This window comes from Carassius auratus, chromosome 27, assembly GCF_003368295.1.
Source record: "Carassius auratus strain Wakin chromosome 27, ASM336829v1, whole genome shotgun sequence".
Taxonomy (NCBI): Eukaryota; Metazoa; Chordata; class Actinopteri; order Cypriniformes; family Cyprinidae; genus Carassius; species Carassius auratus.
In genome coordinates, this window is record NC_039269.1 from 29,233,334 (window position 1) to 29,251,776 (window position 18,443).

The following is an 18,443-nucleotide window of genomic DNA, read 5'->3' on the forward strand; positions in this document are numbered from 1 at the left end:
GAGGAAGGTCTGTTTTTTTTTTAAATGTTTTGTGACAAGCTGTTCATAAATTGAAAGCGATTAATACATAAAAATTCTTACATATCGGGCCTTTAACAACGGCGTTGGCATCTGAAGCAGAGGGAACCTGCTGCCTTGTCAAGTATGAGCTCATTGCATAACAGTTGTTTAGAGATCACAAGGATGATGAGTGAGAGTGAAAAGAGGGCAGCCCATTCAAACAGCTTTATCTCTGCACCTGTCACGCCCGTTTTGCTGGAGACAGATGGGTTCATCCCTGTGGTCCTTCAGTGGTCACAAAAAGAGGGCGTTTTTTAAAGGGAGTCCCTCACACTGTGAAAGCTGCTTTCTGTGCACCGAGTTTCCCATAACAGTCCAAGAGAAGAAATAAGAAGTAGTGAATGACAATGGATTGTTTCTTCAAGGGCGGATACATTTGGATAGTTGGCAGCGTGTGTCTTATGGCAACGTATCTCTGGCACAGAATCTGGGGCTTACTCTCATACAGGCGAAAATCCAGATCTTCCACTTCAGCCAGTGAACAGGTAAATGTTATTACCACTGATAAAAAGATGGAAAGTGGTAAGAACAACAACTAGATTTGCTGTTCATTAAACTCTTCAATTTGTGGTTACATAAAGGAAGCTGCTCAAAAATGTACCATCAGCTGCTTTAGTGAATCATTATTAGAGTCTTTTGAATACATACTGACAGCTGTAGTGTTACCAACCAAATGATTGCTCAAGTTTGAAAATGGTTTATTTCTTTCAAGAAGTTCATAACCCTGCATTGGAAACATTGTGCACCACACTAACCCTGTTCTGTGTGATGCACTGATGATTGAGAGAGAAGACATGTTTAATGCATGCAAGTCAAATATTACTTTTTATTTAACATGCGCTCACTCGATTAGCAAATTGTAAAACTCTTTTACCACATTTGTTCATTAACCAAAGTTAGCATAGAAAATAAGCATACTTCTAACATTCTAACTGACGCAGTGCCATATTTAAGCACACTGAGTGCAGTCATGCTTATGGAAACAATGTAAGCATTTGGCAGAGCACACTAAATTGATGTAACACTGCATGTCACTTTCTTCAAACTTGATGCATAGTAGTCACAAACTCATTCACCTGTTTGACAGATAGATTGAGAGCTGATCAGCAGTGACGTGATGCTGTGAGTCATGCAGCTTTAAGACTTTACAACATGTTGACAAATGCCCTGCGCTGAGGTTTGAATAGTCTTTCATTTCACATGACTGTGAACTAGAGTCATGCACAATCCAATGATCCTCGAGATCCGAGTCCATTTATTAGCACCTTCATCTAAAGGTTCAGACTCAATCAGTAAACAGTTACTATTAAAGTCATAGTGATTCATTTCTTTAACATATATAACTTGTATGTATTATGTATGTATTTGAATTACCAGAACCGTAGAAAGTGGGAATGCAAACTGTTGGAAATTAAGCTGTCTTGCAGTGCTTTTTAAAATAGTTTTTGCATTGTCACTTTGTTGCAATATTAAGATTTAATTGTCTTCTTTATGATCGTAATTTTTTTGGTTCTATTTAGCTTGATTTGCCAATGCATTTGTATTATTTATTCACCAAAGTTGGGCTGAACTTTGTACTCTTTGAATCTATTATTAAAGTGTCAGGTGATTCAGTGCCGCCACACAGTCGGTATGTTTCCTGTCTGCACCTCAGATGAATGAAATGAGCAGCCCATAAGTTTGTCACGAGGCTGGATTTGAAATAGCCTGATCCTCACAAACAGATGCACCATCCATCACACAATATATATACGTTCACAGAATTATATATATATATATATATATATATATATATATATTTATATATATATATATATATATATATATATATATATATATATATATATATATATATATGCAAGCTGTTTGTGATCCTTATTTTAGCTATTTATCAAATCTTTTGGTTTTTCATCCAAATGTTGGGTTTTCTGTTGTAGAGTCCACTCCAAATCAGAAAAGGACACATGTGCAAAGACTGTGAAAGTTTACATTAGCACAAGCTATTTAAAAAGAATGTGATGACATAGAAAAGTCAATTTAGTCTTATTTTTTTCTTTAGATATTACAGTAATTATTCAGAAAGGTTGTATGTCTACTGTATCCATATGAGCGTCAGAGCATTACACCAGCGTTACACGGCTCTTGTGTCGTGTGTCGGTTCCGTCACTGGAAAGTTGGCTTGAACACAGGCAAATTGATACTGGTACTGCAGGCCAGGGGTCGCAAACCACCCTCAAATGTCCTGGGACACCGTGTTCTGGATGGATGGAGGGGGTGATCAAGAGTCCCCTGCCGAATGGGTGTCCCACTCACACTCTGTGTTTATATGTGTCCATCTATGGCTCACTTTGGCACTCTCTGTAATTCATAAATCAGTTCTTATAAACAAGATAAAAGCTGCTCATCCTCCATGTGTGCATACAGTACATTAACTCGCTCTGATGCAATAAGCACATGTCACATAAAAAGATACACCAGTCTGGGAATACTTTGGATGCTCTTATTGAACATATACCCTAAATGGTCTTTTATTATGTACATTTTGTTCAACAGAACTTTAAATGTGTGTATAGTCAGTACAATAAAAAGGATTAGTTCAATAAAAAATGAAAATTGTCTTCAATTACTTTCGGGCCATCCAAGATGCAGATGAGTTTGTTTCTTCATCAGATTTGGAGAAATGTGTCATTGCATCACAAACGGATGCTCTGCAGTGAATGGGTGCCGTCGGAGTGAGAGTCCTAACAGCTAATAAAAACATCACAATAATTAACATCTGGAGAATACAAAAGATGAAACAGTTTTTAACTAAATTATGAGTCCATAGTCCAATAAATCTTCCTCCAGTGAAATAGTCCCTCTTCTGTTGGATTTTGATGTGTCTTTCACATCAGAATCCAGCCACATATTGGTTTGTGTTTGTGTAGTGTTTGATCTGTGCAGATTTCTCTCCTGATTCAGACCAGAACACTTTTTCACTGGAGGAAGTTTTATTATGGACTCTATGTATTTGAGTTAAAAACGTCTTGATGGATATGTTTCAGCTTTTGTCTTCTCCAGATGTTCACTGATGGACTGGAGTGCTGTGGATTATTGTGATGTTTTTATCAGACTCTCATTCTGACGGCACCCATTCACTGCAGAGCATTCACTGATGAGACACTGATGCAATGCTATATTTCTACAAATATGATGAAGAAACAAACTCATCCTGATCTTGGATGGACCCTGAGCTTTTGTAAGCAAAATTAAAGTTTTTTGTGCAAGAGAATGCAAATGTTTTGCGAGAGAACGCAAAGTTTATCTGAGGAATGCAATACTTTTGTGAGCTCTCACAAAAGCTCAGCATCTTGTGATGCTTAAAATACATTTATCAATGACTTTGCTAGCTGACATCAGGAACATAATCAGATAACTTGAACCCAAGTTTCAATTGGAATTTTTTTTTCTGTTTTCTTTTTTTTTCTTGCTTCCATTATCCTGTGACGATTACTCTCTTGTGTGTCTATTTACTAATTTTCAACTTTCCATCTTGGTAAAAGAACAATTCGTCCTTGGACCTGATTGGGGACTTCAAAACATTTGTCCCACCTTGTCCAAGAGATGACACATTATGCCTCAATCTCTAGTTGAGTATTCATTACAGCACAACATATGTTATTTAGCTTTGACATCAGCTCATGAATGGTCTGAATGCGGTGTATGTCAGCTTGGGCAGCTCTGAAGCTTCTTTTCCACGTGTTCGTCACTTGCTCACCGTAACACAGCACAGTAAAACTTGGCCTAAAACTCAGTGTGGCTGTATTACCTCCATCTATCAGGTTTCATTGTAAACTGCTAGTAATATAAACTCAAATGAGCTCTTCTGCTTGCTCCTGTTTACTCCGCAGTGGCACGGTTTTGTTGTATTGAAATGGCATGGGCCTCCTCTGGTGTCTTGTGTTACTCTGACTCCGACTGTCCAAATTTATACTCTGGCTAAGAGAACTGATGTGTTTTTCTTGGATATACTGATGGGCTGACATATCAAATACTTTGCTGTCAGTCAAACTCACACTAAAACAGAGGTGTATGTAGAGGACACACACTGTGTGACATCAATAAAATCATTTCTAAATCAGGGATATATGATGTAACATTTAGAATTGTAATTTTAATTCATGAGAATTCATTAATACAGTTTATTGAAAACCTAAAAGTTTATATAATATAATTTGATCATATTTGAGCATATTTGGCTGAAAATGACTGTCAATTATTAATTCTCCTATTATTTGCCTTAATTTGGGGATTTTTCTTTTTTTTTAAGATTTAAAGGGACACTAAGTAGGAATTACTCCCATCTAGTGGTGAAATTGTATTTTGCATTCAAACTAATTTTGCTCTCCAGCGCCCCGCTTTTTCAAATGCGCGTTTGACGGCTTTGACGGGATGTCTTCTAATAGCACTTCGTCGAGTTTTCCTTCCGGTGAACAGGTGTGTTATTTAAAAAAAACTGCAACATTACCATAAACAAACGAATGTTACAGTATGAATTACTGACTGTGGAAAACATGAAATATTGTAATTAGTAGTTATGTCTTCTTTATTCGTTATATTTTCTGAATAATGTGCATTGTTAGATATAAAAAAAATATTGTAATATAGACTGTAACACTGACTTACCTGTCGAGAAGAAAACTGGCCACTTCAGCGTCTCTTTTGAAATCTTTATCAAGCATTAGCTCTTTCCACCTAGAAAAAGCTTCCCCGACATTAACTCTTGTTTTCTGTAATCTACGGTCACGTTTCCTTTTACGTTCTATTTTTGACTGTTTTGGCGACGATGTTTTCTTCTCCTGTGGCGCGGCATATGTATGGTCCATAATAGGAATGCAATCCAGACTTTTAAACTTGCCGGTGCAGTTTCAAGCGCCTCTCACTGCTCTGCACCTGCGTTTCTGGCTCTGACCGAAAACGCGCTGTGGAAACGCGTTGGCTTAGTACTTTTTGTCCCTCTCTGCTATTATAGTTTTGCAAGATGGCGGAACTACATGGAATCCTCCGTCGACCTACCCGTCCCATGTATATAAAGATAATAAATTCTTCATTTACAAGGATTAGTTTAAACATTGGCAAAGGTATTTGTACACCATTGAGGGCATATTTATGAATAAAAATATTGATTTTAGATAATAAAATACCTAAAAAGTTACTTATTGTCCCTTTAAAGTAAAACATTACTGCACTATAGTATGACAATTATTTTACCCAAACATTTTTTCCAGATTTTAACTAAGTGATAGTATGTTTTTTTTCCAGGTTTCTGTACAATTATGCATTAATGTACACATTTTTATATAGCAGATGTCCATGGAATGTGACCCTGAACACATTTGTGCTTTCTTGTCACACAGTATCTATTTAGTCTAAGACAACATAGAATGACCTCTGTCTGCATTTCTACTCTGTCATCTGCTGGTGTCCCAAGACAGGTGATGCACACCCTTATGTAAATGTCACACTTTTCACAGCACCATCAGTGTCAGATGTCTGATGCCTGAATATTGTTAAAATAAACAATAGAAGTTTCCTTCTCTTGAGACTTGCCAACAGACTTGTTAATGACCAATGCATTTTTTTTTGCGCAATATTTACTGAATTTCAAATAAAAACAGTTTAAAATCTATTTATTTCAGCGTATTTGCGTATACGTATGCCGTATTCTTTAGGCTTTAAATTTGTGTTTATATACAGTATATATACCATTTTCACCATCTGTAAGTCAAATGATGCATGTGACTAAGAGACTATGGCTGTGGTGTTGGAGTAGCACCCCTGTTTCTAATGCTATTCTGGGAGAAGACATCTGGGTCTGCAGCATGTGAATTAAATCTGAGAAATATGTAATTTAAGAGGATATTTGATATCTTTTAAGGACAACATAATGACTAAACGCAAAAATAATTTGTTTATGGTGATCTGAACTGGGTCGAGTGACCTGTATTATAGGGAAGAGCTGGGGAGGGTGAATGGGGGCTTCATATTTCATACTCTAAGTTAAAAGTGATCCGTAACTGTCATATCTGTGGATGAGTAAGCTGTTTAAGATGTCTGGAGAGGGTGAATCAGTCAGAACACTGACACTGGCTCTAGTTTCAGTTGTGGGAGGGTCAAAAGTTTTCCACAAGATCCTGTTTACCTGTAGTAGCGTGCCATCATCTGTTGCGCTGTTTGTAAATCAGAAGAAACATTATGTTATCTATGTATAAAAACAGCCTCAGATTAGGTTGTTTTCTTTGGAACCCCTAAAAAGGACATGGTGAGGGTAAAAATGGTGTGGTTAGAGGGAAATTTTATTCACATTAAATTTTTTATTTTTTATTTCTTATTTCAACGCTTTTGTAAGCAAAAGTAAAGTTTATTGGGGAATGCAATATTTGTGCGAGAGAATGCAAAGTTTATCTGAGGAATGCAATACTTTTGTGAGCGAATTGGGATGCAAACGTTTTGAGGAAAAGTTATACAAAACAACGCAAATGCATTGTGAGAGAACATAAATGTTTTGTGAGAGAACACAGAATTTCTTGGATGAATGCAGTATTTTTTGGAGGAATGCAATACTTTTGTGAGAGAATTGTGGAATATCTTGAGAGACCATAAATGTTTTGTGAAATGAATGCAATGTTTCTTGGGAGAAAAAAAAAATAGCAAGAGAACACAAATGCTTGGTGAGAGAACAGAACATTTCTTGGTTACGGAATACGTATGCGAGAGAATGCAAAGTTTCTCTGTGGAATTCAACACTTTTGCAAGAGAGCTTAAATGTTTTCAGAGAGAATGTAAATGTTTTGTGAGAGTGCAACATTATTTAGGGGCAACGAAGTAATTTTGCGAGAAAACGCAAAATGGTTTGCAAGAGAAAGCAATGTTTTGTAGGGAAAAGCTGTACTTTTGCAAGATTAATTTCTTCGGGGAACGCAATACTTAAAAAGCAAAAGCATTTTTCCTCCCATCTCGTATTTTTGTTCCAACACCATGTCATCACCCTCTATATTTTTCATCAACTTTCCCCATCATTTATAATTGATCTCTCCATATACTCTTGGTTTCCCCAATCCCTGGCTTTATCCCTTCTGAATTTGAGCACTTGGAATTCCTGGCAATTTCCATCAACGTGAAATTTTTTGTCGGATCAAACCGCTCATAGTGAAAGAGAAATCGGTGCTCAAATATCTTTCCATTAATTTGCTGAGCAGTACTCTCTGGAAACCGGGTGTCTCCGGGGCCCCTTTGACACCTGGTAGGGAGGCATCTGACATGGCTTTAGCACTCAAAGCTTCTCAGATATCACACAGCAATTCCTGAGCCAAACATAGCCCCTCCCCGGGACCTGCTGACGTAAAACCCCCCATACCAGTTACATTTACTGAGACCGGCTCATTCCATTCTTAGTCTGACCTCTACTTTGTCGAGGTTCATAGAGTGTTCATTGGAGATGAAGAGATGGATGGATCAACTTGTTATTGAGGGATTTAAAATGTTTTGTTTTTGTCCGGCTTCTGTTTTCGTATGAGTTTTCCACTTGGCTTATTGTTGGATTATCTTTTTGATCCAGCTACATCCTCTACAGGTGAAGCTCTGTTAGTTTGTCCACAAGTCTAGTTGGTTTTAGTTAAGACCATGAGTTCTGCTAACTCTAGCATAGGAATTGACCTGCTCCAGGTCAGGATTGATTCCTTGAGCAACAAAATGGACAGGCTCATAAGTATCCAGGAAAAAGTGCTCAGCCGACTCAACGGCATGTCTATGGACATTGATGGAATTGAGAAAGACGTTGAAACTCTGAAAGTGGAAAAAGAGGAGATCCATTTTCCTCCAGTTATCCGTACAGGACCAGCCAATGAGATGAAGGAGATGTGCCAAGAAATGAACAGCATCATATTGGCAGTAAATCAACGTTCGGAGCAGCAAACCCAAAAGCTGGAGGGAATGGAAAGACTGGTGATGAGCATTCAACAGGTGGTCAGCTTTATTGGAGAAACTGTGAAAACAAACAAAATCATGGATATTATGTTCAAAGGACCAGCTTCTCGGAAAAGTAAAGTGGCTTCAGCCTTTAGGTCCAAGGAGTGTAAGATCAAACTGAACAGCAAGTGCCAGGCCTCAGATAACAATGAGCCTGTCACTAAAAAGGTGAGTTAAGTCTCCCGATGGAAGATCATCATAGTATGTGCAACCAGGTCAAACTGGCAATTTGTGAAGATGACTGAATGTAAGAAGCAATGTTCCGATTCCATTCATTACACTGACATTTTCTTAAGTAGAGATGAAAGATTTGGTGCCAATTTGAGGGTCTTCAAAAGGTTGACACTAACTTGGCCATTAAACCAGCCACTGAAGTTAGATTGACTTTGGTGAATAAATCGGTCTTAGTTTCCTTCTTGTGGCATCATCATAATTTAAATTATTATAAAGGAGAACAGTGACTTGGGAACAGGAAATAGATGAAGTTTGTAATTATGTTTTGGGAGAGCCACGTAAGGGAAAATATGTCATTTATGCATTATTTGACTTATTTGTATTTCATATGACAGAGAAGCACTTTTATGCTTTAACACTTTTACAACTATTTCCAGACTAACAGTGCTCCCTAACAACCCATCCCACTCATATTGTGTCCAAAACAGAAAACTGCCTGGAGTAAAAGTTCTAAAGATCCTCTTGTATGAGAGCCCAAATATCTCTTATGATCTCAAACATCTTGGATAAACATCATTTCCTTGCTTCCTGTGCTAAGTTGATAGGTTTATGAGCCATGCGGTTGTGCATTTTACAAGAATTGTGATATCACAGTTGGCAACCCTGGGAGAATTGCAAACAATTGCTTTAAATATTACAGTTATGTGTGTGTGTGTGTGTGTGTTTATTTTGTTGCAGAGGAAAAACAAATAACTTTTTACACTTTAAACTATTCCTTTATCTTTTGTCTTTGCTATATTTTCTTTTTGCTCCTAAGCTACGAGATCACAAAGTTAAAGAAGGGAAGTTTCGTCTGAGCCTCAAAGGCCTCAAAGCACAGAAAAAGAAGAAACCACCTGATTCAGCTGGTAAAATGCAGTAGAAAACTTGAAAACATTACACTTACATTTAATACCATCCAGACAAAAAGCATATTAAAATGAGATGGCTGAATACCTAATAACATATATTCGATGCAAAAATCATTTAAATCACACCTGGCACATTTAATCAGTATATGTATGTATGTATAATCCATTGATATACTTTTCATTTGCATCTAATCTTTAGCTTTACTATGTTTATATTGTGGTAGAAGCAGTCTCTTTGAAGAAGCAGGCACTGTTGCTTGAAGAGGTTCAGAAACTAAATCAAGAGAATGCAGAACGCTCTGAAGCATCCCAGCATCTGGAGAAAGGTGTGCAGAAATCAGAGGATGGCTTGGTTACTCCAATTCAGCAGGACCTTATCCTTGAGGAAGCCAAGCCTCTTGAACCTGAGCAAGAGAAGAGTTTGAAAGAAGAAAATGAGGTCACTCTGGATCTGAAAGAAGATGAGATGAAAGATGCAGAGCCCATGATAGAGGAGGTCCAAGCTGAAACACCTAGTTTAGTGGAAGAAGAGAGTAAGGAGATGCCATCAGAGACCACAGGCATACTCAAAGATCAGGAGGTAGAGGGCACGGAGGACCAGACAATTACCAGTGGTCTTTCAGAACCTGATATTACTGATATGGAGCCTGCTACGCCAACTGAGAACTCAGTGCAAAGGTGAGTTGTGAATCTGATTTGGTTTCCATGTCATATACAAAATGACCAAAAGTATATGAACCCCGTCTTGTAATTGATGGGTTGTGCAAGTTTAGTCATTTCATTGACAAACCTCAATTTTACTGCATTCTAGAGAATTCTGTGCTTTCATAATTCTGGCATGATTATGTGCACAGAGCGAATGACCATATAGAAATGGTTTACTGTGTGTCCACTGTCCAGTGTGGAAGAACTTGATTAGCCTACACAAAGCCTAGATTTGAAACTTTATTGAACACCTTGGAGGTGAATCAAAGACTAACTGTGAGCCAAAACCCATCATCCCACCTCACTGATGCTCTTGCAAATAAGATTTGAGCTTCGGTTTTCCTGTCTTCAGCCTCTGTTCTTTTTGTGTTATTTCAGTATTGAGTTGGAGCAGACAGATGAGGTGACAACCAGCAGCAAAAGACATGTGACCGAAGAAGATCTGGGTTTGGAGGACCACAAGAAGAGCAGGGTTGAGGAGGGAAAAGACAAGAGTGAGGAGAAGCCACAGGAACCTGAAGATCTGTGTGGTGTTTTCAAAGCTGATGGTGTTGAATTCCACCTGGATTTCAGCAAACTGAAGAAGGAGAGCTATGAGAATGAAGATGAAGATCACATTGATAATTTCTTCATTGGTAAGTCCACTATAGATATTCTATTAACTTTAAGTAACTTTACAACTACATGCCAGCTAACATTAGAGTATTAGTAGACTTTTAGGTTAGGGTCAGTAAAATTAGTTGAAATGTATGTGCAGTTACCTATAGTCAGATCAGTGTTTTGTGAAATATTTGGTCTACTACTCCTTCTTTATGACTATTTTTCATAGTTTGGAAAATATACTCTCTGGACATATTCTTAATGAACAAGTTCACATTTATAATGCACATTTGATAATGTTGACATTCATGCATAATGAGAATGTATTAAGTTTTTTATTCAAAACAAATTTCTAATATTTGAGAAACTTCAAGACTTTAACTAATCAATCATTAACTGACTATGTCATCTAAAAATGGGCAAATGAGCAGACAATTAATTGGTTAGTAGTACTGGTTGACCAAGGAAGTCTTGAAAACTAGTTTAGCAGCCCTTTCTGCATCCCAGCAGTTTATAAAACACAACATATGTGTCTGGTCAGCAGGCACGTCAACTATTTAACCTTCATATTTGTTCTCCATCTTCTCCTGTCCTGCAGATTGCACCCCCCCTCCAGCAGCACCCTTCAACCACCGTGTGGTGTCTGCCAAACCCAACCAGATTAACAACTTCTACACTATCAACCGACAGGAGGTTCTTGGAGGGTCTGTTGAAGTATTTTTTTGCTGTTTGGAACCGATTGCTGAGAACAGAATGTTTTAGAGACGGTGTAAATTCTGCTAATCCCCTCAAAGGCTACTTGCGTAACCTTACAGTCGGTCTCCCCTCACTCGATTCATAACTTCAGAGTCAAGCCAGTTATTTTTACATTGAGATTTCAGGGTATGTGAAACTGTACCTCTGCACCAGCTGGAAACTAATCACTAGGTGTTAATCCATCTCTTCAAAGGGAATGTTCTTCTTGTTGTTAATGCAATGGTATCTGAAAAATATGACACCCCTGCTGCATTACAACAGAGTCCCAGAAGTCCTTCCTGGTCTGCGCCTCTTAGTCTCTTAAAATGTCGTTTTGCATATACAGTGGCTCCAGAAAAGTATTTGGACACTTAAGCCACACTTAGACATCTGTGAATGTCATCAAAAATATCAGAGTGTCTATATCTGCACACAAATGCTGCAGGATCTTTTCTCAGAACTAGTGTTTACTTTCCACTTGGTTACACTTTATTTTGACAGTCTACTTTAGACATTCTTCTAAATATTAGTAACTGAAAGCAACTACATTAGTTGTATTAGTAGAATGTTATGGTTTGGGTTAGTAGGATATGTTGACATGTATGTGCATAGTCAACAATATGTTTTAGGGACTATAAAATTATAGTGTTAGCACTAGAAAGATATTAAGCTAACACTTAAGTAATAACTGCTAGTTGATATGTAGTTACTAATAGTTAGTATAATGTATAAAATGGACTATCAAAATAAAGTGTAATAATTTATCTAGGTGTCTTAACTGAAAACTCATTTTAACTCCTTTCAGCGGTCGATACGGTCAGGTGCATAAATGCATTGAAAATTCCTCTGGACTTACTTTGGCTGCAAAGATAATCAAAGCTAGGAGTCAAAAAGAAAAGGTAAGTTTGGTATTTCTATTTTATTTATATCAGTTTTTGATTTTAATGCAATATGTTACTTTTCGTTTATTTGTAATTATTTAATTAATTAAAAAATTACTGGCGCTTTCTAACTCGGCATTGTTTCAAAGTAAATCCTCCACAAAGTTGTCGGTGGATAAATTGTATTCTACAGACTCAGTGGTTTACACACAGTGCTCAGTTGTAAAATCATATTTGAATCTGCTTTATCTGACAGGAGGTGGTGAAGAATGAGATTCAGGTTATGAACCAGCTCGACCACGCTAACCTGATCCAGCTCTACGCCGCCTACGAGTCCAGGAACGACATCATCCTTGTACTTGAATAGTACGTGCATTTGAACTGGTTCATTCTTCTTGGCTAGTGCTCATTAAATAGAATAAAGCATGCAGTCAATTACAAATTAAAGTCTGTTAAACGTGAATTCAATATATATTCTTCATAATTTAGCATTTTTAATTTGTAACAGTTTTTTATCCAGTCGTCATTTACTTTTTTGTAATGTTATGATTATTGTAAAATCATATTATTATTATGTAATTTATTATTTCATGTACTGTATATATAGTCCTATATTGTTGCAAAAGTAGTGATGCTACTTTTTCTTTGATTTTACAATAAAAATTGAGTCGTTTAATACTTACATTTACATTTAGTCAAAGCGACTTACGAGGACAATGGAAGCAATCGAAATCAAAAAGAGAGCAATGATATGCAAGTGCTATAACAAGTCCCAGTTTCCCTAACTAATACCTCTGATGACGAGTAACTTGTAACCACAAGCAAGGATTGTAAAGTTAATAAACTGATTCTGTGCCGATCTCTCTGAACAGTGTTGATGGAGGGGAACTCTTCGACAGAATCATCGATGAGAACTATAAGCTGACGGAGCTCGACACGGTGATGTTCATCAGGCAGATCTGTGAAGGCTTGCGCTACATGCACAAAATGTACATCCTCCATCTGGACCTAAAGGTACAAGCAGAGATCCAGTGTAATGCACCAATAAAAACTCTTAAATCGAAAAAATATGATCTGTCATTGGCCCTCAGAAGAAAAAAACAGCCGACATTCCTCTAGTTTTAAAGCAAACAACCAGAGTAACCTTCATAACCCTTGCTGTTTCTTGTGGCCCGCAGCCAGAGAACATTCTGTGTGTCAGCAGACTCACAAATAAAGTCAAGATCATCGACTTCGGACTGGCCAGGAAGTAAGTGCACTCACCGCACTGATGTCTTTGTTCAGAAATGAGAAAGCGTCTGAGTTAAGAGCCGTTGGTTCTCTTCAGGTATCAGCCCAGAGAGAAGTTGCGTGTGAATTTCGGGACACCGGAGTTTCTCTCTCCTGAGGTGGTCAACTATGATTTTGTGTCGTTCAACACGGACATGTGGAGCCTGGGCGTCATCACGTACATGCTGTGAGTCACACGTGCTGTTACACAGAAGCTGAACTAAAATTAGCATTTAACAAAACTGTATTTTATTTATGTTATGTTTTTATAGTTTATTGGAGTGTATTTTACAAGAGAATACTATTTCAGATGTTCTACTTCAAAATTTTGCATTTAATTCATTATGTTTAAGGCAGCATTTTCTTGATAATTATTTGTAAAATTAACTTGCAGTTTTACAAATGAAAAATGTTTTAAAGAAAATCCTATATTATTATTAATCCTATATCCTATACATATTGTTTTATATATTTTTTTTTCTTCATATTTTATGCTTTAGTAATTTTGTTCTTTACTTTTATTATTATTATTATTATTATTTTCTGTTTAGGTTTTTGATTTTACTCGATGTTTCTGTTCATTTCTTTGCAATTAATCATGAAATACACTTGCAGTGTCTGAGTGCAGATTGTTTCAAAGTAAATCCTACACCAATTTTAGTTGGTGTTTATATGCTGTTTTATTAATGAATAATTTGAAGTTTTTATTAATAAAAGTATGTTGTGTCCTTGTCATTTTATTTTATTTTTTATACGTTTCTATTTTTTTTTCCTTCAGTTTATTTATGTTTTCTTCAGTGTCTAACTTGCCATCTCTATGTAATGATTTGTGATATTTGAGTGAAAACTGCTTCAGAGTAAATCCTACATGTTTTTTTGAGTGTTCATAATTTATTATAGTATTTAGTAATATTTTGACTTTTATTTTGATATTAGTTTTTATACATTTATTTTGACATATTCAGTTTTCATGTTAAATTTAGTTTAGGTTTTCGTAATTTAGTTCTGTGTTTTTGTACTTTTTTTTTACATTGCTATATTTTTATTTATATAATATAAGCTAAATATGTCATTTTATTTATTAATTCAGTGTGCTACTTGCCATTTCTATGTAATTATTTTGCAAGATAGCAGTATTAATTAATTCAAAGTCAATCCAGCACCAATGTGTCTGTGTATGTCCTGTATTCTCCAGACTCAGTGGTCTGTCGCCCTTCCTCGGGGACGAGGACAGTGAGACCCTGAACAATATTTTGGCCTGTCAGTGGAACTTCGAGGAGGATGAATTCTCAGAAGTCTCAGAAGAAGCCAAGGATTTCATTTCCAAACTCCTCGTGGTGGATAAAAGGTGCTCAAGATGAATAAAGATATTAAAGAGACAGTCGAGATCGTTACTCTGCATGATGATGATGATGATGATGATGATGATGATATGGTTATTTGCCGTTAGTTGCATCATTCACATTCGACCGTTTGAGTATTACTGTCTCACAGTGCAGTGGCAGGAGTTTATGCATCACTCTTGCAGGACTAGAACTCAAAGCTTGTGTTTGTGGCCGATGCTTTATCTCTCTCTCTGTGTGTGTGTGTGTGTGTGTAGCTGGAGGATAGGAGCCACTGAAGCGCTGAAGCACCCCTGGCTGTCGGATCCAGCCGTTCACTACCGTCTGCATCAGAAGGTACAGACTGCCCAAATCTGTCAATTATGAGATTTCTTTGAACTTCTAATTTTATCTTGGTTTTCTTCACAGAAAAATAGATGCCGCTCGCGCAGAAACTCCTGTCTGCCTCCACCTGAGACTTAATGTAAGTCCGCTGATAATATAATAAATGTGCTTTCTGTGTCCAGTTGATGATGTTTTATTCTCTGTTTCAGGGACCAAGCCTGCTGAGGAACCATGAGGATTACTGGACATTATATTACACACAGACACACCGCTTTCACTGAAACTTCCCCATTAACATCCATGACATTTCTGGAATTACAGCTATGTTTAACCATTGATCCTACTCAGGAATTTGAAGTGTAGAATTTCATCCCGCTTCATAAAGTTCCTGATTTGGGTTTCATTCACTGATTCTGAAATAAAGTAGAAATGAAAATGGGCAGTTCACATCAAAATACAAAATCGAAATCATTAAAAGTATTATATGATATGATTAAAAAACATATTCGACACTAATGGAAGGTGTAAGCAGTAAAGCAAAAAACATACTTGAACCATAAAGCAATCTTAATCATAACCTGAAGTAACATTTTACCTAAAGTCTTTATATTTAATGCATTATAAAAAAAAAAAAAAATTACTTCTAATGAGCTTTAAATGCATGATCTCATGTAACTACAGTTATAATACTTTATAATACTCATCTATCCATTGTTTCAGCTTTAAGGCATTAAACAAATAACAAACAAACATTCATATATTGTAAAGCATTTAAACTTTTGTTACAATGATTTATGCAAAGATAAAATGAATTACAATGCACACAATGGATACCTTTATAAATGCATTTTACTGAAAGGCTTTACGTAAAGTTTTGCCATAGCTTTTGACTATTATAAATAAACTTTAGCTCCATTGTTGTAACATTATGATTTGCAAGCTTCCTCTGTAATAAGCTGATTTTTGAATGCACCTATATAATGACTGAAATATATCTGAATTGAGAGATTGAGTGAATATTGTTTCATAGATTTAGTTTTTAGGTTTTACATGTTCTGCAGAATTGAAAAGGGATGAAAGATGTTATTCTAAAGGGGAAAGCAGGAAAACAATCATGTTAAAGCTAATATATATATATTAATGTAGTTTTTTTAACTTTATGATTTGAATGTTGTGTATCATTGCATTATATGCACTTTAGAACATAATTGTTTTGTGAAAATAATATGAAAATGATCTTAAGAGATTCAAAAGCAAAAGTAGTTTTAGAGATTTTGTTTTATATGTTAACAGTGTTTTCCATATAAACATGAATAAAAATAATATTGTAGAATATAGAAGAATATAATAAAAATAAAAGTCTTACGTTTCTTTTCCTTTGTTCAGTCGGTCTTGTAAACGAGAGATGAGACAAAGTTGAATTTATATTTATATATTTAGATGAAGTCTCAGGTTTTTATATTTATATATTGATGAACATAGTATTTTGATTGGTGTTTAAATGAGTCACACCTTAGACTTCTGCTCGAATAGACAGGGCTCTTTGAAATGCATCTTTAAGTATTCATTGTTTTTGTTTCATAAAGTAATGTTCTGTATATTTATACTCAAGCATGTGAAGTGAAGGCAGAGATCGGTTCACACAGTTGCAGTGCAGCGGCGGTCTGCTTCTATCTGTGTCTGTGTGCACTAGAGGGCAGGACTCCACACATATTTACTATAACTATAGCTTTAACGTCCTCCAGCTACATGATATAACTGCACTTTTCTGTGAGCAAAAACTTGGTTGACGGGCGTTCATAAGTGGCTGTATTCTCATTAGTAATAAATGATTTATATCATGGCCTTAAGAAAATAAGCACTGCATATTCAAGGCAGAACATATTTTGAGATTCAGCTCATGCAAATGTGTTAATTTTTGAAGCTCAAGTTGAAACTATTTTTTATTTTTATTTTACTTACCAGGGAAGGAGTAGGAGATGTTTTTATTGTCTCTTATTGTCTCTTTATTATTATTATTATTATTATTATTATTATTATTATTATTATTATTATTATTATTATTATTATTTAAACCCATGCAAAATACTGTTGTAAATAATCACTTTTTAAAAAAGTTCTTCCTTTATTAACCCCTTGGCAGATTTTGACTTTAATTTACAGCTCTTTACAAGACATTTTCACCTAATTGAATCTTTCATTCTTGTATTTCTCATACTTGTGAATTTGTGACAAGTGTTTAATTTTAACAATTACCTTTTGGGCCATTTCTGAATAGTATTATGATTTATGGGACATCACAAATTTTCACTTTACCCTATTGTAATGCACTTAAGGCTTAGACAAGTGTATGAAAACTATTGTTTATATATATATATAATGTGTTACGCTACTTTTGCTTAACTTTGTCCAGTCTGGCCTGGGTTCGCTTGCTTGTTTTTAAAAATAACATGGCTATTTTTCTGGCAAATGTGGAAGCCCTTTCACACCAGAAGTGAAATAAAGAGACTCGGGCTGAGAGAAATGTAAGTTAACGTCTGCTCAAACAAAGCTTTCAGCTGTGATGTCGTTCTGGACTACATGAAGAACAGCACACAAGAGAAGAAAGTTCAACTCTCTTCAGCGATAAAAAATGGAAACACAGATGTTATGTTTAGCTAAAGTAATTTCTGCTTATTAATATGGCTGAACTGGATCACTGAAGGTCAGCAGCAAACAAACTGATTAAGTCTAGACCCAAAGTGAAATCATGTTCACACCATGGCATTCTGTCACCATGGCAACACCAGAGCTGTCAATCAATACGGGAAACAAAGTAACTGGCATTTAACAGACATAAATGAAAATTAATAATAAAAAAAAAAATACTTCATAACTTCTCTCTCATTTATTTATTTATTTTTCCTATGCTTATGACTGCTAAATTGTAACTCAATCCTGACTTTTTTAACACGAAATGCATGAAAACACAAAGTGCATGTGTTTTTATTTCTTATAACGTGACTCCCACATTCCTTCTCGTGTCTCTTGGACAGTGTGAGTCAACTCCAGAGATCTGAACTCTTATAGGGTTGCACAAGAGACACGTTCAGACTCTTTCTCACCCTGAAGTGATATGACGTGGCCCTTTGCTTCAATATTAGTGTGTGAAAATTTTTAGATATGTCCTGTGCTGAGACTGTGGCAAAGGTCACATGTCCAAACCCGCTGCTGTAAATGCCATAATGTGATGAATATTCAGACTGCATGTCTCTTGGCCAAAGCAGGTGACATTGTTTCTGTTCAGGTGTTTATTCATGTGTCTGTTTCACAGGTATTATGTGAGCACTGAAAAGCGAACGAAAGGAGAAAAAGTGTTTGTCCACTGTCTCTCTTTCTCTTTTTCTGTTTTTTTTTTTTTCTTCTGTCTCTCCAGAGTAAGAGGGAGATTTGGA

At 36.1% G+C, this 18,443-nt stretch overlaps 1 protein-coding gene across 3 annotated transcripts; it reads left to right on the plus strand.

The window, feature by feature from the left end:
- Positions 1-289: 289 nt before the first annotated feature.
- mylk4a (myosin light chain kinase family, member 4a) lies at positions 290-16,341 on the plus strand. 3 transcript variants are annotated; one of them, XM_026207071.1, is made up of 14 exons: positions 290-545; positions 9,059-9,149; positions 9,377-9,830; positions 10,236-10,492; positions 11,056-11,161; positions 11,998-12,091; positions 12,330-12,439; positions 12,946-13,087; positions 13,252-13,322; positions 13,401-13,529; positions 14,538-14,690; positions 14,943-15,021; positions 15,094-15,148; positions 15,219-16,341. In XM_026207071.1, the coding sequence occupies exons 1-13, from the start codon at positions 402-404 to the stop codon at positions 15,145-15,147; spliced, it is 1,884 nt and encodes a 627-aa protein (XP_026062856.1). In that variant the 5' UTR covers positions 290-401; the 3' UTR covers position 15,148; positions 15,219-16,341. The 3 variants fall into 3 exon arrangements, with proteins under 3 accessions (XP_026062856.1, XP_026062854.1, XP_026062855.1); XM_026207069.1 differs by lacking the exon at positions 290-545 and adding an exon at positions 7,477-8,235; XM_026207070.1 differs by lacking the exon at positions 290-545 and adding an exon at positions 7,477-8,235 and having other exon boundaries at positions 9,380-9,830.
- The last annotated feature ends 2,102 nt before the right edge of the window (positions 16,342-18,443 follow it).

Bases quoted from the DNA above. Each gene is read 5' to 3' on its own strand.
- mylk4a (XM_026207069.1), top strand. From the start codon at position 7,723: ATGAGTTCTGCTAACTCTAGCATAGGAATTGACCTGCTCCAGGTCAGG. The intron at 8,236-9,058 runs GTGAGTTAAGTC...TTTGCTCCTAAG, and splicing joins ATGAGCCTGTCACTAAAAAG to CTACGAGATCACAAAGTTAA. The intron at 11,162-11,997 runs GTCTGTTGAAGT...AACTCCTTTCAG, and splicing joins CGACAGGAGGTTCTTGGAGG to CGGTCGATACGGTCAGGTGC.